General features: G+C 50.2%; 1 protein-coding gene across 2 annotated transcripts in view; it reads left to right on the top strand.

Annotated features, from left to right (window-relative positions):
* The window catches only part of FCHSD2 (FCH and double SH3 domains 2), a 241,138-nt gene that overhangs the window by 168,222 nt on the left and 51,782 nt on the right, over nt 1-21,134 (top strand). The window contains exons 9-11 of one of the 2 annotated variants that reach the window (XM_068139183.1): nt 691-813; nt 12,182-12,277; nt 14,127-14,198. In XM_068139183.1, coding sequence (XP_067995284.1) covers nt 691-813; nt 12,182-12,277; nt 14,127-14,198 — 291 coding nt within the window. The remainder of the gene's footprint in view (nt 1-690; nt 814-12,181; nt 12,278-14,126; nt 14,199-21,134) is intronic. The other variant, XM_068139192.1, reaches the window with a different exon arrangement.

Genomic DNA, 21,134 nt, shown 5'->3' with positions numbered 1-21,134 from the left:
GTGGGTTTTGGTGCCTGCCAGACGTGCCTGGGTTGTGTCACGCTGGCTTTAGTTGCTCCAAGTGATCTTGCTCTGTAGGGGGGTTGGGTTTGATGATCTCTGGAGGTCCCTTCCAGCATTAGGAAGGCTGGAGGGTGTCTAGCAATAGGACTAGGGGAAATGGGTTGAAGCTGAGGGAGAAAAGGGCTAGACTGGATCGTAGGAATAAGTTCTACAGTAGGAAACCCTGGAATAGGTTGCAAAAGAGGCTGAAGTTCTTCAGCCTGGAGAAGACCCTGAGGGGACCTCAGAGCTGCTTTCCAATAGCTGAAGGGATCCTGCAGGAAGGCTTCAGAGGGACTTTTCCTAAGACTGTCTAGAGCCAGGCCAAGCAGGAATGTTCCGAAGCTGAGGCATAGCAGGGTTAGACTGAAGATGAGGAAGGAGTTCTTCAGCACGAGGGTGGTGAGATTCTGGAACAGGTTGCCAGGGAGTCTGTGGATGTCTCCTTCCTGGAGGTGTTCAAGTCCAGGTTGGGTGAGGCCTTGAGCAGCTGAGTCTAGTTGAGAGATATCCCTAGGGGGGCATAGTGTGGAGAGTGGAGTAGATGATCTCTGAGGTCCCTTCCAACCTGAGCCATTCTTTCATCTCTGATCTTGTGGTTCTCCACATGAATATTCTTAATTTTCTTCTTGTATTTCCCTCTTACAGGCTCTGGATGGAAATGTCTATGATCACCTTAAGGATTATTTAATGGCATTCAGCAGGACTGAACTAGAGACATGCCAAGCTGTACAAAACACATTCCAGTTCCTACTGGAGACTTCCAGCAGGGTAAGTTTGAAACTGAATGATCCTTGGTCACTGAATACCTTCAGCATATAGAAGTTGCCAGGCTTCCAACATCATGACAGAACTGAAGGGTTGTTATTTTTGGTTCCTGCTGAGTGGCACTGAGTTAAAAGAAACTAGACACTTCTCTTGGGGAGAACTTTTCCTCTTGCCACCCAGATTGCATTCTTCTGGCTGTGGTTGCACACTGCAAGATGCTGGAGCTTGCCCGAAGAAGAGCAATGAAGCTCATGAAGGGTCTAGAGAACAAGTCTTATCAACAAGTTGTTGAGTCTGGAGAAAAGGAGGCTGCGGAGAGACCTTCTGGCTCTCCTCAACTCTCTGAAAGGAGGTTGGAGCAGTGTGGGGGTTGAGCTCCTCTTGAGTAACCAGCAATAGGACAATAGGAAATGTCTTCAGGTTACTCCAGGGGAGGTTTAGGTTGGACGTGATTCATAGATTCATAGAACGGTTTAGGTTGGAAGGGACTTTAAAGGTCATCCACTTCCAAATCCCCTTGCCAAGAGCAGGGACACCTCCCACTGGCCCAGGCTGCTCAAGGCCTCATAGAACCTGACCTTGAACACATCCAGAGGGGAGGCATCGACAGCCTCCCTGGGTAACCTGTTCCAATGTCTTGCCACAGTCTCAATCTCCCCTTTTCCATCTTCAATCCATTTCCCCTGGTCCTGACACTCCCAGCCCTTATTAAAAGTCCCTCTCCAGTTCTCCTGTAGCCTTCTTCAGGTACTGGAAGGCTGCTCTAAAATCTCCCTGGAGCCTTCTCTTCTCCAGGCTAACCAACCCCAACTCCCTCAGCCTGTCCCCATAGGGAGGTTCTCCAGCCCTCTGATCATCTTCATGGCCTCCTCTGGACCTGCTGCAGCAGTTTGATGAAGAACACTTTCTTCCCTAAAAGGGTCATCAAGGCTGCCCAGGGAGGTGGTGGAGTCCCCATCCCTGGAGGGATTGAAAAGCTGTGGAGATGTGGTGCTGAGGGCCATGGTTTAGTGGTGAGGTGGCAGTGCTGGGCTAATGGTTGCACTTGATGGTCTGAAAGGTTTCTTCCAACAAAACCAGTTCTGTGATTCTGTAATTCTAAGACTTTTAGAGGTGAATGATGAAGAAACCTCCAGTCACACTCATTTCTCATGTTTGGAGAGTCCTGCACTTTAGAATCTGGAAGCACCTTAGCCATCCACCAAAGCAGAGCCCTTGGAAACTGGATCACTTCTTAATAATTAAGTTTCAACTTATCCCCTCCCCCCAAATTCTTTCTCCCTCAAATTCAGGATGGCAAATAGAGAAAGCAAATTAGAGCCTTGTCACAGCCATGATTTGTTTGCTTTGTCAAGCAGCCAGAATCAGAAGTCTCTGATGGCATGCAGGCTAATTTTGATAATGAAATAATTCATCAGCCTGGTTGCAAATAAATAAATAACAATTAATTGCCACTGAGCTGCTTAGGTGCAGTCATAATACTCCTTTCTAACACCCACACAGAGACTTTGATAAGGAAGAAAAAAACAATTAAGACATTCCATACTCATCTGCACGTGGGGTAATCCTTGAGCAACCTCATCTAGTGGGAGGTGTCCCTGTCCATGGCAGAGGGGTTGGAATTAGGTGATCTTTAAGGTCCCTTCCAACCCAAACCACTCCATGAATCTACCTCAAACTTTCTAAGATACCAAGGGAAGAGATTAAAAGTTGGCTTCATGTTCACTTCTCTTTGAATTTATGTGATGCTGTTGAAGGGCCTAGAGCACAGGTCTTGGCAAGATCACAGGATGTTAGGGGTTGGAAGGGACCTCTGGAGATCATTAAGTCCAATCACCCTGCCAGTCTGGACTCTAGAATCTAGTGCAGGTCACACAGTATCACAGTATCACCAGGTTGGAAGAGACCTCAAAGATCATCAAGTCCAACCTGTCACCACAGACCTCATGACTAGACCATGGCACCAAGTGCCACATCCAGTCTCTTCTTGAACACATCCAGGTGGGGCTTGGAAAGTCTCCAGAGAAGGAGACTCCACAACCTCTCTGGGCAGCCTGCTCCAGGGCTCTGTGACCCTCCCAGTGAAGAAGTTCCTCCTCATGTGGAGGTGGAACCTCCTGTGCTGGAGTTTATATCCATTGTCCCTTGTCCCTCAGGAGCAGCGGAGGGAACTGGGGTGGTTCAGCCTGGACACAAATAGGCTGAAGGGAGACCTCATTGCTCTCTACAACTCTCTGAAAGGATGTTGGAGGTAGGTGGAGGTCAGTCTCTTCTCCAAAGGACAGGACAAGAGGAAATGGCCTCAAGCTGCACCAGGGGAGGTTTATGTTGGAGATTAGGAAACATCTCTTTGCTGCCAGAGTGGTCAGGGGTTGGAACAAGCTGCCCAGGGAGGTGGTGGAGTCCCCATCCCTGGAGGTGTTCAAAAATTGTGTGGCTGGGACACGATTTAATGGTGATGTGGCTGGTGGGTTGATGGTTGGACTTGATGATCTTAGAGGGCTTTTCCAACCCTGAAGATTCTGTGGTTCCATAATGACAATATTCTTTTATCTCCTGTTGGAAAAGGACTTACTCTTACCTTGGTGAGCATCATTCAGATTGGCTTAAAATACCTCACCCAAACACACTGGGTGTGAATCCTTCCCCTAAATAAGCTCCCATATAAAGGCTGCATACTCATATTTCATTTCTCAGTGCTGTATGAAATCCCTTGTGTGCAGAATGCACTTGGAGTGCTGCCTGCCTGTGCCTTTAGCAAACTAACTGTTTGTCAGCCTCATGAGGTTCAACAATGCCAAGTGCAAGGTCCTGCACCTGGGCCAGGGCAATCCCTGCTATCAATCCAGGCTGGGAGGATAAAGGGCTGGAGAGCAGCCCCTTGGAGAAGGACTTGGGGGTGCTGGGGGATGAAAAGCTGGAGATGAGCCAGCACTGAGCACTGCCAGCCCAGAGCCAGCCCTGTGCTGGTCTGATCCCCAGCAGTGTGGGCAGCAGGGGCAGGGAGGGGATTCTGCCCCTCTGCTGTGCTCTGCTCAGACCCCACCTGCAGTGCTGGGGCAGCTCTGGAGGTTGTAGAATGAAACCATGGGCTGGAAGGGGCCTCCAAAGGTCATCCAGTCCAGCCCCTCAGCAGTCAGCAGGGACATCCTCAACTAGATCAGGTTGTCCAGATCCCTGTCCAGCCTCACCTTGAATATCTACAGAGAAGGGGCCCCAACCACCTCCCTGGGCAACTTGTTCCAGTGTTCCACCACCCCCATGCTGCAGAACTTGTTCCTAACATCCAATCTAAATCTTCTCTAATTTCAAACCTTTGCCCCTTGATCTGTCCCTGCAGGCCTTTGCAAACAGGCCCTCTACAGCCTTCTTATAGCCCCCTTCAGGTACTGGCAGGCTGCTCTAAGGTCTCCCTGGAGCCTTCTCTTCTCCAGGCTGAACAGCCCCAGCTCTCTCAGCTTGTCCTTGTAGCACAGGTGCTCCAGTCTCCCAGCTATCTTTGTGTCCTCCTCTGGACCCACTGTAGCAGGTCTATGTCCTTCCTATGTTGAGGGCTCTGTATCTGGACGCAGCCCTGCAGGTGAGGTCTCCCCAGAACAGAGGGCAGGATCTCCTCTCTCATCTCTGCCCATGCTGCTTTGGATGCAGCCCAGGATGCCTTGGCCTTCTGGGCTGCAAGTTCACATTGTCCTCAGGACAAGAGTCTTCAGCACAGCACAGACAGGGACCTGCTGGAGCAGGGCCAGAGGAGGCCACAGCCATGCTGGGAGGGCTGGAAGCCCTCTGCTGTGAGGCCAGGCTGGGAGAGTTGGGGGTGTTCAGCCAGGAGAAGAGAAGGCTCCAGGGACACCTTCTGGTGGCCTTTCAGTGCTTAAAGGTGCTGAGAAGAAAGCTGGGGACAGACTTCTGAGCAGGCCTGTGGTGACAGGACAAGGGGGGATGGTTTGGAATTAAAAGGTTCAGACTGGATAAAAATTGGAAGTGTTTTCCAGTGAGAGTGGCGAGACCCTGTCCCGGGTTGCCCAGAGAGGTGGGAGATCCAGGGAGATCCCTGGAACTATTCCAGGTCAGGTTGTCTGGGGCTCTGAGCAACCTGCTGTGGTTGAAAATGTCCCTGCTGACTGCAGGGGGCTTGGACTGGATGATCTTGAAAGGTCCCTTCCAACCCAAACCATTCCAAGCTCCCTTGTGCAGAGACAGCTCCGTGTTACACCTGCGTGTGCTGAGCTTGTGGCAGCTTCTGGCAGCAAGGCTCTGTGTGGCCAGCAGCCTGCAGGTCTGGCTGCTTTTCCACAGTGAGAAGCTCATGCTGGATGCTTGAGGAAAATCATTTTGCTTTGCTAAGTGAGGACAATGCCTGGAGAAGGAACAAAAATGTAAACAGAGCTGTCAGGTCTGAACAGGAACTTTACAACTGCTTTATAGCTCAGCAGCAGCAGCAGCAAATTCCTCCTCTTCCTTGCAGTTCAGGAATGTAGAGAAGGGAAAAAAATGTGTTACATTGCTACAAAGAACCACATTAATGGGGGGAGGATTGTTCCACAGAGTCATGTCTGTGAGCTTTGCTCCTCCTTGCTTTGGAACGTGCAGCAGGTCCACCTCACAGCGAGCTCAAACAACAGGAGAGGTGAAGCTGGAGTAGGAACTCTACACATGTTTGTGTTTCCAAAAAAGCTTCAGTCTTCAGCATGGAACAAATCTGTTGACAGTTTAGTAGCTGGGGATAAAACCCAGCCTGCCAGGGAAGCAAAGATCTTAAATATTTATTGTTTTCTTGAATATTTCACTGCTACTTTGAGGACAAGATCACAAGCTTGCCAAGCTACGTTTAGAAAAGACCTTGCAGATGGTTGGTAGAAAGACTTTTGGTGTTCCACCTGAAATGATTGCCTGTTTACAAGGTGGAATCAACTTACATTTGCTTGAGAACAAGGGAAGTTCCTTCCCAGGAGGTGTTTGCCCACTTCTTGAATGTGGAGAGCCCAAGCTGGCTTCTTTGGGTGGGCAGGGCTCTGCCTGATTCACAGAATGACAGAAACATTCAGGTTGGAAAAGACCCTCAGGATCACCAAGGCCAACTACTCTCCAAGGCTCACCTCTCAACCATAGCCCCAAGCACCACATCCAAACCACCTTGAAACACATCCAGGGCTGGGCACTCAACCACCTCCCTGCCCAGCACATTCCAGTGCCTGACCACTCTGGCTGGGAAAAAATGTTTCCTACTGCCCAGTCTAAACCTTCCCAGTCACAGCTTGAGGCCATTCCCTCTTGTTCTATCACTAATTACTTGTGAGAAGAGACTGGATGGGGTGCTTGGTGTCATGGTTTAGTTGATCAGATGGTGTTGGATGGTAGGTTGGACTCGATGATCTCTGAGGTCTTTTCCAACCTGGTTAATTCTATTCTAAGAGACCAACACCAGCCTCTCCACAACCTCCACAACCTCCTCTTTTTCAAACTAAGCAGCCCCAGCTCCTTCAGTTGCTCTCCATCAGATTTACTAATTCACTGAATAAGATTTATTGTTCACTGAATCCCAGCACGATGCAGGTTGGAAGGTTGAACCACCTCTGCTACAGCAGAGGCGCCCAGAGCAGCTTGCCCAGGATCACAGTGTCCAGGTGGGTTTGGAATCTATCCAGAGAAGGAGACTCCACAACCTGTCTGGGTGGCCTGCTTTACATCCAGCTGCTAAGGAGGTGGTCAGTCAGAGAATCATAGAATGGTTTAGGTTGGAAGGGACCTCAGAGGTCATCTACTCCAACCTCCCTGCCATGGGCAGGGACACCTCTCAACTAGACTCAGCTGCTCAAGGCCTCATCCAGCCTGGCTTTGAACACCCCCAGGCAGATTGAGGAAGCATCTCCAAACCAGGTATTCTGTAGAAAATGAAGGCGTTTCACAGACTATCCTAGCATCATTTCTTGCAGCTTTAGAGGTTTGATTACTACTGGGTGGAGGTGACTCATGTGGGCAGTGATTCTGCCCCTCTGCTCCACTCTGCTGGGACCACACCTGCAGCTGGGTTAGCTCTGGAGTCCTTGGCACAGCACAGGCAGGGACATGTTGGAGCAGGGCCAGAGGAGGCTACAGCCATGCTGGGAGGGCTGGAAGCCCTATGCTGTGAGGCCAGGCTGGGAGAGTTGGGGTTGTTCATCCTGGAGAAGAGAAGGCTCCAGGGAGACCTTCTGGTGGCCTTGCAGGACTTGAAGGGGCTGAGAAGAAAGCTCGGGAGAGGTTTTTGAGCAGGGCTTGTTGTGACAGGACAAGGGGGGATGGTTTGAAACTAAAAGACTAGATAGAAGGTGGAAATGTTTTCCAGTGAGGGTGGTGAGAGGCTGTCCCAGGTTGCCCCGAGAGGTGGGAAATGCCTCATGCCTAGAACCATTCCATGTCAGGTTGTTTGGGGCTCTGAGCAGCCTGCTCTAGTCACAGATGTCCCTGCTGGCTGCAGGATGTTGGACTGGATGACCTTGAAAGGTCTCTTCCAACCCAAACCATTCCATGTTTCTCTGTCATTCCTCTGGCATGTCCAGGAAATAGCCTCTGACAGCCAGCAGCCCAAAATGCTCCAGCTTCCTTTCCACTCGAGGAGTCTTACTCCAGGCTTTGTTCTTCTTCTTGCACTTTTTGGGAGGAACAACAAAAATTGATTTGCTTTGGAACATCTTCTGAAATTCCATTTGCTGTTTGGGAAAAAACATTGCTGTGATGTTTCTGGTAAGAAGCTTCCCCAAGCCTGGGCAAGGAACTTGCTTCTGTGCACGTCTCTGCCTCTGCCTCCTCCCTGCAGAAGGTGTGGATTTGACAGTTGGTTTCCAGGCTGTTTGAAGGTCTCAGTCGACTTGGACTTTCTCAAGCAACTGTGTGAGGTGGTTGACTTCACTTCTGAATAACAGGAAATCTTCTTGGAAAGGTTGCTGCTGACTTCTGAGAACATCTCATTGCTCAGGAGGCTTTTTCTTTGCTTTTTAACTGATTCTCAAATACCTTCTGTACAGTGCTTCAGGGTTTGTGTTTGCTGGCTGTGGACAGCCCTTCCCCTCTTCCCCCAGCCTCACCTTCTGATAAGAGTTGTTCTGAGGGAAAATCTCACTGAATCCCATCATGGTGAGGTTTGAAAGGGACCTCTGGAGATCATCCAGTCCAATCCCTCTGCTAAAGCAGGAGAACCCACAGCAGCTTGGCCAGGAGCACAATGACCAGTGGGGGTTGGAAGCTCTCCCAACAAGGAGACTCCATAACCTCTCTGGGCAGCCTGCTCCAGGCCTCCAGCACCCTCACACCAAACAACTTTCTCCACATCTCCTGATTGCACCACCAGGGTTCCAGTTTGTGCCCCTTGCCCCTTGTCCTGTCCCTGTGCACCACTGAGAAGAGTTTGGCCCCATCCTCTTGGCCCCCACAGCCCCTTGAGATCTTGCTGAGCATTGCTCAGCTCCCCTCTGGGACTGCTCTTCTGCAGGCTCTCAGCCCCAGGGCTCTCAGCCTTTGCTCCTCACAGAGCTGCTCCAGGCCCCTCAGCAGCTTCCCAGCCTCCACTGCACTCTCTCCAGTAGTTCCCTGCCTTTCTTGAACTGGGAAGCCCAGAGCTGGACACAGGACTCCAGATCTGGCCTCCCTAAGGCAGAGTGGAGGGGAAGGAGAACCCCACTTCACCTGCTGGCCACACTCTTCTTCATGCCCCTCAGGAGACCTTTGGCCTTCTTGGCCACCAGGGCACATTGATGGCTCATAGGGAGTTTGTTGCCCACCGGTACTCCCAGGTCCTTCTGTGCAGAGCTGCTTTCCAGCAGGTCAGCCCTCACCTGTCCTGCTGCAAGAGGTTGCTCCTCCCCAGGGGCAGGACCCTACACTGCCCTGCTTGAACTTTATGAGGTTCCTCTCTCTCAACTCTCCAGCCTGTCAAAGCCTCACTGAATGGCAGCACAGCCTGGTGAGGTGTTAGCCTCTCCTCCCAGTTTGGTACCATCAGCAAACTGGTTGCAAGTGCACTCTGTCCCTTCTTCAGCTCATCTTATAGGAGTGCTGCTGTACAGATGAGTTTTCTTCTTTGCAGAGCCAAGTTGCTTTTCAGAGGTCTACAGTGCAAGATTTGTGTTTTCAAATGATAGCAGAGGTTTTCACAGCTTTCAGCCACTACAATTTGGGGTTCTTTTCTCTTTGAAGTTGATTTTAAATCATTTCATCTGGGTCACCTGGCACAGAGTTCTCTGCTGTGGCCACTGTTGGCATATAGAGGGATACGGACCTGGGAGTCCTGGTGGTCAGCAGGACAATTATCAGCCAACAACATGGCCCTGTGGCAAACAAGGGGCAATGGACTGAAGCTGGAAGGATGGAATGGAATGGAATGGAATGGAATGGAATGGAATGGAATGGAATGGAATGGAATGGAATGGAATGGAATGGAACAGATCAGACCAGGTTGGAAGAGACCTTCGAGATCATCGTGTCCAACCCATCATCCAACACCACCTAATCAACTAACCCATGGCACCAAGCACCCTATCAAGTCTCCTCCTGAACACCTCCAATGATGGTGACTCCACCACCTCCCTGGGCAGCCCATCCAGGTTGAATGAGGCCTTGAGCAAGCTGGGCTGGTGGGAGGTGTCCTTGCCCATGACAGTGGGGTTGGAACTGCATGATCTTTTAGGTCCCTTCCACCCATTGTATGAATCTCTGGAGTTCCCTTCCAAACCAAACCATTTTATCACTCTCTGGGAATTTCTCACCCAGGTTCCCTCTCCCCCTTCCATGGCTGTTTGCTGTGGATTTCAGTGTGTTTATGCTGCAGTGCTCCAATTCCCTGTTTTGTTGTGCTTAGAGCAGACTTGAGTGCACCAGCAGCAAAGGTTTGGTCATTAAAGACAATGGCCCTGCCCAAATTGTAAAGGAACAAACTGATGTGCAGAGCAATCATCAAGTGACTCATGAGAGCAGACAAAGAACTTGAAAACAAGCCCAAAACTATGGACACCAGAAACTAAAAAGCTCTTGGGGTAAGGGAAAGTGCCACGTGTGGTTCTGAGCGGGGAGCTGAAAGGGAAGCAAAGAGAAGCCAGGGCACTTGTTGTCTTTAGGGTTTATTGTTCTCCTCTTTGCCAGGATAAAAGCTCCTGCTCTAGGCTGGGAGGAAAAGAGAAGGAAACTTCTCAGTCTGGAGAAGAGAAGGCTCTATGAGACCTTAGAGCAGCCTTCCAGTACCTGAAGGGGGCTCCAGGAGAGCTGGGGAGGGACTTCTGACAAGGGTTTGCAGTGATAGGATGAGGGGCAGTGGATTGAAGCTGGAAGAGGGGAGGTTGAGACTGGAGATGAGGAAGGAATTCTTTAGAGTGAGAGTGGTGAAACACTGGAGCAGGTTGCCCAGGGAGGCAGTGGATGCCTCCTCCCTGGAGGTGCTCAAGGCCAGGCTGGATGAGGCCTTGAGCAACCTGGTCTGGTGGGAGGTGTCCCTGCCCATGGCAGGGGGTTGGAACTGGATGATCCTTAAGGTCCCTTCCAACCATTGTATGAATCTCTGGAGTTCCCTTCCAACCCAAAGCATTTTATCACTCTCTGGGAATTCCTCACCCAGGCTCCCTCTCCCCCTTCCCTGGCTGTTTGCTGTGGATTTCAGTGTGTTTGTGCTGCAGTGCTCCAATTGCTGCAGTCATTATGTCCTTTGGTGGTTGAACGGAGCCTGTTATTGGCCCTGGAGGTCTATTTACTGTCTTTAACTGGAGATTAATTCTCTGACAGCCGAATATTTCGGGCACCCCAGCATCAACATTTTGCTGCATTCCACAGCCTATATTTACCATTGTACACAGAGAGCAATCAGGATCCTTGCTCCTCTCTAAATGCTGCTGCTATTTTTGCCTAAATACCATCTTTATGCCACCCTTCTACATTTAAACCTTCAGTTTTAGAACAGATTTTGTGCTGTTCTTGACTCGTTGCCAGCCGTGGGTGCAGCGAACACTTCCCCCACTGATTCTCTTTCTTCATATTGCAATCATGGAGGGGTTGGGGTTGGTGGGGGTTTTTTGTCTCTCTCTCTCTGTGAATAAGGGAAAATTGTGACACAAGAGGTTTGTTTAGGGATGTGTGTTGTGCCATCTGAAATCTGTCATTAGACAAATTGAGGAGCTTGAAGTAGTTTTGCTTCAGGAAGAGGCAAGATTTGGGACTTTTCCTCTCCAAGCAGATTAATAGAGATGGACTTTTTTGCAACTGCCTTTGCAGGCCTTGTTCCAAATCATCTGCAAGTGAGAATTGGGGTAAAAAGAAGTGCTGGAGTATTGTGTCCAGTTCTGGGCTTCCCAGTTTAGGAGAGACAGGGAACTACTGGAGAGAGTCCAATGGAGGGCTATGAAGATGATCGGACTGGGCAATCATAGGGTCCTGCCCCTGGGGAGGAGCAACCTCTTGCAGCAGGACAGGTGAGGGCTGACCTGCTGGAGAGCAGCTCTGCACAGAAGGACCTGGGAGTGCTGGTGGGCAACAAGTTCCCCATGAACCACCAATGTGCCCTGGTGGCCAAGAAGGCCAAAGTTCTCCTGAGGGGCATGAAGAAGAGTGTGGCCAGCAGGTGAAGTGAGGTTTTCCTTCCCCTCCACTCTGCCTTAAGAAGGCCATATCTGGAGTCCTGTGTCCAGCTCTGGGCTTCCCAGTTCAAGAGAGTCAGGGAACTACTGGAGAAGAGTGCAGTGGAAACTGGGAAGCTGCTGAGGGGCCTGGAGCAGCTCTGTGAGGAGCAAAGGCTGAGAGCCCTGGGGCTGAGAGCCTGCAGAAGAGGAGCCCCAGAGGGGAGCTGAGCAATGCTCAGCAAGATCTCAAGGGGCTGTGGGGGCCAAGGGATAGGGCTGGGATCTTCTCAGTGGTGCCCAGGGGCAGGGCCAAGGGTGTGCTGTGATCTGCAGAGGGCCCTTCCAGCCCTCACCATGCTGGGGTGCTGTGATCTGCAGAGATCCCTTGCAACCCCCCACCCTGCTGGGATTCTGTAATCAGACATTTCAGCTCATGAAAAAGCTGTGCACAGGAAATGATCCACAAGAGGAGGGGAAAAGTGACAATGTTGGGGACACCACATATTCTGTACTCAACAACTGGCTTTTTTTACCTTGCCTTTTTACCTTTATGCTGTTTCCCACAGCTCCCTGGCAGGTTGATTTTAGCTCTGTGTCAGCAGCCTGCATCCTGCAGGTTGCTTCTGGATAACTCCGGGCTAGCACAGCCCAGAATTAGCTCCTGCTTTTATAGCTATATCTATCTGTTGTTGCACTCTGCTGCAGATTTGACTCTTGATGTGACTCTCCAATCTGTGTTTTTAAATGGGGTGCAGGTCTTTCCCCATCTAAATGGCCTCTGTTCTTTTCCCCAGGTGGTTCGGGACTACAGCCTGCAGCTCTTCTTACAGGAGAACTCTGTGTTTCACAAACCACAGCCTTTCCAGTTCCAACCCAGTGACACTGACACTGTAAGAAATTCCCACCCTCCCTGAATCCCTTCATTTCTTTCTTCTCCCTTTATTGTATTTTGTGTCTCTGTGTGTGTTAACAACCTGGGTATAAATAGGGAAGAGAACAGAGCTCGCTGGGATCTCGGCCTGCTTCCACCTCATGCTGGCGAGGGAGAAGTGGCCTGGATTCCACCAGCTCTGCTTGCATGAGGGGGGTAAGGAGAATTAAAAAAGCCTCCAAAAGGCTACACATCATCCAAAGAAGATCAGAATCCCTCTTTTTTCTTTTTTTTCTTTTCCTTGGCTTCCAGATTGTGACTGGCAGCCCTGTGGATTTCTGCTGACAATGTAAATCTAACAGCATTTTGGTGGCTTTTTGTCATTGGGTGAGATTCTTGTCATAGTCACTGCTACTGGGTTACAACAGGGGTGATATTACACCAAATGAAATCTCCACATGCCTCAAAACTGCTCAGGAGACATCCCTTTGGATGTTTAAGGCCAGATTGGATGAGGCCTTGGACACCCAACCCAGGTATAAATCCAGGCTGAGTTCATCTCCTTCCACGTTCTCCACTGCTGGAGGTTGATTCATCCCTTCAAAGCTGTCCTGCAGCTGGGTCAGGCCAAGCCCAGGCACAAAGCCAGGCTGGGTGCAGAGTGGGGTGAGAGCAGCCCTGAAGAAAGAGACTTGGGGTTGTTGGGTGCTGAGCAGCTCCCCAGGAGCCAGCAGTGCCCTCAGGCAGCCCAGCAGGCAGCTGTGTGCTGGGCTGCAGCCAGAGGAGTGTGGGCAGCAGGGCAAGAGAGGGGATTCTGCCCCTTGGCTCTGCTCAGACCCCACCTCCAATCCTGCCTCCAGTTCTGCTGTCCCCAGCACAAGGAGGACACAGAGCTGCTGGAGGGAGTCCAGAGGAGGCCACAAAGATGATCCAAGGGCTGCAGCAGCTCTGCTCTGAGGCCAGGCTGAGGGAGCTGGGGGTGTTCAGCCTGGAGAAGAGAAGGCTCCAGGGGGACCTCAGAGCTGCCTTGCAATAGCTGAAGGGATCCTGCAGGAAGGCTGCAGAGGGACTTTTGCTAAGGGTGTCTAGAGCCAGGCCAAGGGGGAATGGTTTGAAGCTGAGGCAGAGCAGGGTCAGGCTGGAGCTGAGGAAGAAGTTCTTCAGCAGGAGGGTGGTGAGACTCTGGAACAGGCTGCCCAGGGAGGCTGTGGCTGCCTCCTGCCTGGGGGTGTTAAAGGCCAGGCTGGATGAGGCCTTGAGCAGCTGAGTCTAGCTGAGAGGTGTCCCTGGGCATGGTGTGAAGGTTGGAGGAGTTGATCTCTTGAGATCCCTTCCAACCTGAGCCATTCTGTGATAGCTTTTTATATTGATGTAAAGAGCAGTGCTAAAACATCACATTCATAAATCATCTCAGGAAATCCTCTCTTGGGGCATGTTGCTTCCCAAACAGTCATCAATGGCACAAAAACTGAGTAGCCCCAGGGTGTAAATCCTTTTCCAACCAGCACGTGGCTAGAAATGGGTTGGAAACACAACAATAGGTTGAATGGTTTGGACTGCAAAGTCTTTTTCTCCAGTTCAGGTGCTTCAATTCCAGCAGCCTGTTGCTAGATGTGTGACTTTTTTCCCAGCCCTACTAACAGCTATAACCCAAATTTCCTTTTTATTCCCTTTCCATTGTAACAAACTGACTGTTTTGTGTTGGTTTATTGTTCTTTTGCCTTCCAGCTTCTTTGTTTAGAGTCAGTTATTCTTGCAAACATTTGAGACTGTTTTAACACACTGAGCAGAACCTTTCTGTCTGTGCCTGCCTCTCTAACCTTTGCTGTTGTGTGTTTTCATCCTTGGACCTCCTCTGCCTCTTCCAGAGTTTTAACACAGTTCAGCTGGTGGATATTGAGCCCTCACCGGTCAGTGCTATGAGAATGACAATAGCAGAGGTACATGGGGAGGGGGAGAGGGATTTCTCCTCACCATTTGTGTCCTTATCCATTTGCATGTGGCTTGGGATGTGGGATTTACACCTGGAAGTGGCAACAGAATGCAGGATTTGGATATACAATGGGGGGGGGGGGGGGGGAATCAAGCTTTTTCCACCCTGACTTAAAGCAGGGGGAGAAAAAAATCCTTCAGCTTCACAGTTTTTCTGTTTTAGCCCTTGCAGAGTGTTTGTCATTAATATTTTAATCTTTGGGGAGGGGGAATCAGTTAAAATTTCCCAGCTCCAGCTAGTGATGAGTAGCATTGGTGACTTCTCCTGCGTGACTGGGGAAGCTTGGAGCTCAACTAGAGGCTGCTGGAGCACAGCCCTGCCACTAAGTCAAGGTTGGGCTTTTCATTCTTGCCATCCCTATGGAAGACAGAGCTGGAATTCACTCTGATCAAACTCTTGGCCACTGCAAAATTGAACCTGATTTTTTTGTTGTGGCACTTGTGTGGTCTGGCAGTGCAGAGAGTGCTCAGCTTCAGGAGTGCTTGAGAAGGTGGTGAATGACTTCTTCATGCCTAAAGCTGTCTGGGTGACTTCTTTACCTGGGCCAACCCACTTGGGCTGCAAAATCACTGCACTTCTTCATCACACTTTGTTACTTTGAGCTTCTGTGCTTTTGCTTAACTAATTTCCCACCCCCCCACCCCCTCCAGATTAATAAATGACACAGACATCTTTAATGATCCATGCAGCTATTCTCAGCTAGCAGGACCCTAGCTGGCCAGATGCAGGTCTCACATTGACACCTTGGAATCCAAGAGGCTGAGAACTTTAGCTCAGCCTTTTGGCTTTGCCAGAACTGGTGTGTTTGCTACTCAAAACCTGATTCAAGGACAACCATCAAGCATTCTTTTGCCACACGCTGCTCTTGCAGAGGTGATCAGTTGGGTTTTAGGGCTTGTGGCTTGTGCATGAGAGTTTTCACACCAAAGACAAGCAAGCAGAGTGGTTTCATGCCTTTAATCAAATGTTTCATGTTAACCTCTTCCATGAACAAATGATGGCCTCTCTACAAACCAAATAACTGATCCACTGTGACTGCAGTCAAGGTTTGGAACTTTGTTTGCTTGAGGAATGACCTCAGTGTTGGAGAGCAGTGCAGAAGAGAGGGCCCTGGGGGGTTCTGGTGGACAGAAGGATGTCCATGAGCCATCAATGTGCCCTTGTGCCCAAGAAGGCCAATGGCATCCTGGGGTGGATTAGAAGGGAAGTGGTTAGTAGCTTGAGAGAGGTTCTTCTGCTCCTCTCTTTTGCTCTGGTGAAGCCACATCTGGAAAGTTGTGTCCAGTTCTGGGCCACTCGGTTCAAGAAGGACCACAGGGAACTACTTGAGAGAGTCCAGCTCAGAGCTACAAAGATGCTGAAGGCAGTGGAACAGCCTATGAGGACAAGGTGAGGGAGCTGGGGGCTCTTTATCTTGGAGCAGAGGAGCCTGAGGGGTGACCTCATTCCTGTTGATAAAGATGTGCAGGGCAGTGTGGGGAGGACAGAGCCACGCTCTGCTCAGTTATGTCAAGAGACAGGACAAGGGGCAATGGGGGCAAGCTGGAGCAGAGGAGGTTCCAGGTGAATATGAGGGAAAACTTTTTCACTGTGAGGATGCTAGAGCCCTGGAGCAGGCTGCCCGGAGAGGTTGTGGAGTCTCCTTCTCTGGAGATATTCAAAGCCCATCTGGATGTGTTCCTGTGTGACCTGCCCTAGGTGATCCTGCTCTGGCAGGGGGTTGGGCTCAATGTTCTCTGGAGGTCCCTTCCAACCCCTAACATTCTGTGATTCTGTGAGTCTGTGATTTTAAGAGTTACTGGATTGAAACTTGGAGTATCATAGGCAAGAAGAATGTTAGAAATGGGTTGGATGTGGAAGTCACCTACTTGAAATGCTTGTGTGAGTTCTGGTTTATCTGGAACATCTTCAGATTTGGATTTATGAAGGGACCTGCTCCAACAGGTCCCTGTCTGTGCTGTGCTGAGGCCTCCAGAGCTGCCCCAGCACTGCAGGTGAGGTCTGAGCAGAGCACAGCAGAGGGGCAGAATCCCCTCCCTGCCCCTGCTGCCCACACTGCTGGGGATCAGTCCAGCACAGGGCTTGCTCTGGGCTGGCAGTGCTCAGTGCTGGCTCATCTCCAGCTTTGCACCCACCAGCACTGCCAAGTCCTTCTCCAAGGGGCTGCTCTCAGCCCTTCATCCCCCTGCCTGGATTGATAGCAGGGATTGCCCCAATCCATGTGCAGGACCTTGCACCTGACCTTGTTGAACCTCATGAGGTTTATGTGGTCCTACCTTTCAAGCTCATCTAGGACCCCCTGGATGAATCCCTCTCCCTGGCATTATCAACTGCACCACTCAGTTTGATGTCATCTGCCTAGAAAGGTTGCAGAGCCTCCTTCTGTGGAGAGCTTCCAACCCCCCCTGGCCATTGTGTTCCTGGGCAAGCTGCTGTGGGTGCCCTGCTGGAACAGGGAGGGGTTGGACTGGCTGAGCTCCAGAGGTCCTTTCCCACCCCCACTGTGCTGGGATTCTGTGAAATATGTTTAGCCTTATCAAAAAAACCCCACTCAGCACATGCTGACCTTGCAGGGAGGCCACAACTGGTGACAGTTTAATCATCCAACATCCTTCCATGGGTCAAGGGATATTTAATAACAAGTCTGCAGAAACCTCTCCTGCTGCAAACATGTTGTCCCCATGCTGCACAGATAATACCCAGCCATCAGGACAGGGCAAACCAGAAAGGAAATTAGCCAGCTTTTCTCCCTTTCCTGTTTGGGAAGGAGTCTTTTTCCTTAAGCCACATTTTATCACATGTGAAAACGTCCAGAGAGTGGCAACAAAAAGCTCACAAAGAGCTTTGGAAGCCTTTTTTGTTCCTGTTTTCAATCGAGGTGTCCCCTGCACAGCCCTGAGGCTGTGGTTTCCTTCCAGCATGCAAGTGAAAAAGTGTCTTCAAATCTGGTTTGTCTGATTGTCAGGTTGGGAGAGCTCGGGTTGTTCAGTTTGCAGAAGAGAAAGCTCCAAGGACACCTTAGAGCAGCCTTCCAGGGGCAGGAGTTGATCTGCTGGAGGGTAGAGAGGCTTTGCAGAGGGACCTCAACAGGCTGGACAGATGGGCAGAGTCCAACAGCATGAGATTGAACACATCCAAGTGCCAGGTTCTGCACATTGGCCACAACAACCCCATGCAGAGCTACAGGCTGGGGTCAGAGTGGCTGGAGAGCAGCCAGGCAGAGAGTGTGCCCAGATGGCCAAGAGGGCCAATGGCATCCTGGCCTGCATCAGGAATAGTGTGTCCAGCAGGAGCAGGGAAGTCATTCTGCCCCTGTACACTGCACTGGTTAGGCCACACCTTGAGTCCTGTGTCCAGTTCTGGGCCCCTCAGTTTAGGGAGGAGGTTGAGTTGCTGGAATGAGTCCAGAGAAGGGCAATGAAGTTGGTGAGGGGCTTGGAGCACAGCCCTGTGAGGAGGGGCTGAGGGAGCTGGGGTTGCTTAGCCTGGAGAAGAGGAGCCTCAGGGGAGACCTTATTGCTCTCTACAACTACCTGAAGGGAGGTTGTAGACAGGCAGAGGTTGGTCTCTTCTCCTGGGCAGCCAGCACCAGAACAAGAGGACACAGTCTCAGGCTGTGCCAGGGGAGGTTTAGGTTGGATGTTAGGAGGAAGTTCTATACAGAGAGAGTGATTGCCCATTGGAATGGGCTGCCTGGGGAGGTGGTGGAGTCACCATCATTGGAGGTGTTCAGGAGGAGACTTGATGGGGTGCTTGGTGCCATGGGTTAGTTGTTTAGGTGGTGTTGGATTGGTTGATGGGTTGGACGCGATGATCGTGAAGGTCTCTTCCAACCTGGTCTAGTCTAGTGTTTATTCTATTCTGAAGGGGGTTACTGGAGAGCTGGGGAGGGACTTTTGACAAGGGGCTGGGAGTGACAGGACAGGGGGCAGTGGATTGAAGCTGGAAGAGGGGAGATTGAGACTGGAGATTAGGAAGAAATTCTTTGCAGTGAGGGTGGGGAGACACTGGAACAGGTTGCCCAGGGAGGCTGTGGATGTCTCCTCCCTGGAGCTGTTCAAGGCCAGGTTGGAGGAGGCCTTGAGCAACCTGGGCTGGTGGGAGGTGTCCCTGCCCATGGCAGGGGGGTTGGAACTGGATGGTCCTTGAGGTCTCTTCCAACCCTGACAATTGGATATGGCACCTGAAGCCATGGTTTAGTTGTCAGGAGGTGTTAGGTATTAGGTCATAGGTTGGACTTGATGATCTCAAAGGTCTCTTCCAACCTGGTCTATTCTATTCTATTCTATTCTATTCTATTCTATTCTATTCCATTCCATTCCATTCCATTCCATTCCATTCCATTCCATTCCACTCCACTCCACTCCACTCCACTCCACTCCACTCCACTCCACTCCACTCTACTCTACTCTATTCTACTCTACTCTATTCTATGGGAGCTGGGGGTGTTTAGCCTGGAGAAGTGGAGGCTCAGGGGAGACCTCATTGCTCTCTACAACTACCTGAAAGGAGGTTGTAGCCAGGTGGGATTTGGTCTCTTCTCCCATCCCAGGCAAGCTGCACCAGAACAAGAGGACACAGTCTCAAGCTTTGCAGGGAAGTTGAGGCTGGAGGTGAGGAGAAAGTTCTTCCCAGAAAGAGAGATTGGCCATTGGGATGTGCTGCCCAGGGAGGTGGTGGAGTCACCAGCCCTGGAGGTGTTCAAAAAAGGATTGGATGTGGCACTTGGAGCCATGGTTTAGTTGTTAGGAGGTGTTGAGTATTAGGTAATAGGTTGGACTTGATGATCTCTGAGGTCTTTCCCAACCTGGTTGATTCTATGATTCCATTAATAGTGGATGTAGGTCCCTTGGTTTTCTGAGTGGCAAAAATCCCCCTGCATGCAAATCATCTTTCTTTTTAAAGATGGGGTTTGGGGGTGGGGTCCTGTTTGTAATCTTCCAGAAATGCAGCTCAGTCCTCAGCTCACTTTGGCTACCCTAAAATTAAGTCAGTTCTGCACTGACAGACCAAACCTCCCAGCAAACTTGGCTCACCGTTTCCTCCTGACTTCTGTCTGTAGCCACGAGGAGTGTGAAACATGTCAGGCACAGCCCTTCCTTCTCCTGCTGATCAGCAGCCTTGGCACCATAACATCATCTTCTCACCTCTTTAACAGGCAGTGACTCTGGTTTGAGCTGTGTTTTGCATTGGTGATTTGCATGCAACAGATGTTCACTGCTTTTTTTCTCCCTTGGAATGGACTATTTGTAGTCTTCAGCTACCAAAATAAGGACCTTAGAAGCTGACATAAGGACCTTTTAAGCTGAAATAAGCAACTTGTAGCCCCCAAAAAGGGCCTTCAAGCCCCAAACAAGGACCTTTTAACCCAAAATAAGGGCATTTTAGCCCAAAATAAGGACCTTGTAGCCCAAAATGAGAATTTTAGAATCATAGAATCATCTGGGTTGGAAGGGACCTCCAAAGGTCATCCAGTCCAACCCCCTCTACAGTCAGCAGGGACATCCTTGATTAGATCAGGTTGCCCACAGCCCTCTTGAGTCTCATCTTGAATATTTGCAGGGATGGAGTCCTTTTAGCCCCAAATAAGGACATTTTAACCCAAAATAAAGGCCTTGTAGCCCAAAATAAGAATCATAGAATCATCTGGGTTGGAAGGGACCTTCAAAGGTCATCCAGGCCAACCCACTTTGCAGTCAGCAGGAGCATTCTTGACTAGATCAGGTTGCCCAGAACCCTGTTGAGCCTTCCCTTGAGTATCTCCAGGGATGGAGACCTTTTATTCTAAACTAAAGACCTTTTAGCCCAAAGTAGACCTTTTAGCTCAAAATAAGGACTTTTTAGCCCAAAATAAAGACCTTTTAACCAGAATAAGGACCTTTTTAGCTCCAAATAAAGACCTCTGAGCCCCAAAATAAAGACCTTTTAGCTTCAAAGAGCCAACTTCTCTTTTCACTGTAAAGATTATCTATCTGCTTTCTGCGTCCAGCCATACCCTTGGAGACAAGGGAATGCCAGAAGCTGTTTGCTTGTCCCTGTCTTAAGGCAGCTTCTACTCCTGCACAGCAACATTTCAGACAGAAATGGAGAAGCTCCACGTGCCTGCAGCCTTTCTTAGTTTAAGGAGCAAGCATTGCCAGCCTCTGAGCTCCTTAGCTTTTTGGGGACATCTATTACCTTCTCCTGAAGGTTGAATTTTTAGCCTTGAAGACTGCTTGCACTGTAACCCAAACCCTGAGAGAGCAGCAGAACACCCACCCAGCTATGTTTAGCTCAGGTTTTTTTGGCTCTTCCTTCATTCCTTGGCCATGGTAAAGTGGTTTTTGGTTTCCCTCTTTTGTGTGTGTGTGTGTGTGTGTGTGTGTGTGAAAGAGGTTAAATTGAGCCATTGGACATCTTGCCACCACCAAGTTCCAGGCCTGAAAACAGTTTTGCAAGTGCTAAATGGAGTAAATTAGACCCCAAACTGATTTTTTGTTCCCCCACCATCTTCCCTACAAATTTGATTCTCATGTTCTTAGCAGCTAAATCTCTGTTTGAGCTCCTTTCTTATACCTGTTTAAGTTGGCTTTTCATTGTTTAAAGTGAGGTACTCCTCCAGCCTGTCTTTACCTGAAGATCAGACTTCTCAGGTCATCCTAGAAGCACTCCTGCAACATGAACTCTTCCATGCCAGTCAGGATCAATAGAATCATAGAATGGTCTGAGGTGAAAGGGACCTCCAAAGATCATCCAGTCCAACCCCCTCTGCACTCAGCAGGGACATCCTCAACTAGATCAGGTTGCCCAGAGCCCTGTCCAGCCTCCCCTTGAATATCTCCAGGGATGGGGCCACAACCACCTCCCTGGGCAACCTGTTCCAGTGTTCCACCACCCTCATGGT

The sequence above is a fragment of the Melanerpes formicivorus genome, unplaced genomic scaffold, assembly GCF_026170545.1.
Source record: "Melanerpes formicivorus ecotype bairdi unplaced genomic scaffold, bMelFor1.0.p_v2 SCAF_1, whole genome shotgun sequence".
NCBI classification, from domain to species: domain Eukaryota; kingdom Metazoa; phylum Chordata; class Aves; order Piciformes; family Picidae; genus Melanerpes; species Melanerpes formicivorus.
Note: the sequence above shows the minus strand (reverse complement) of the source record. Positions and strands in the feature narration are given on the sequence as shown.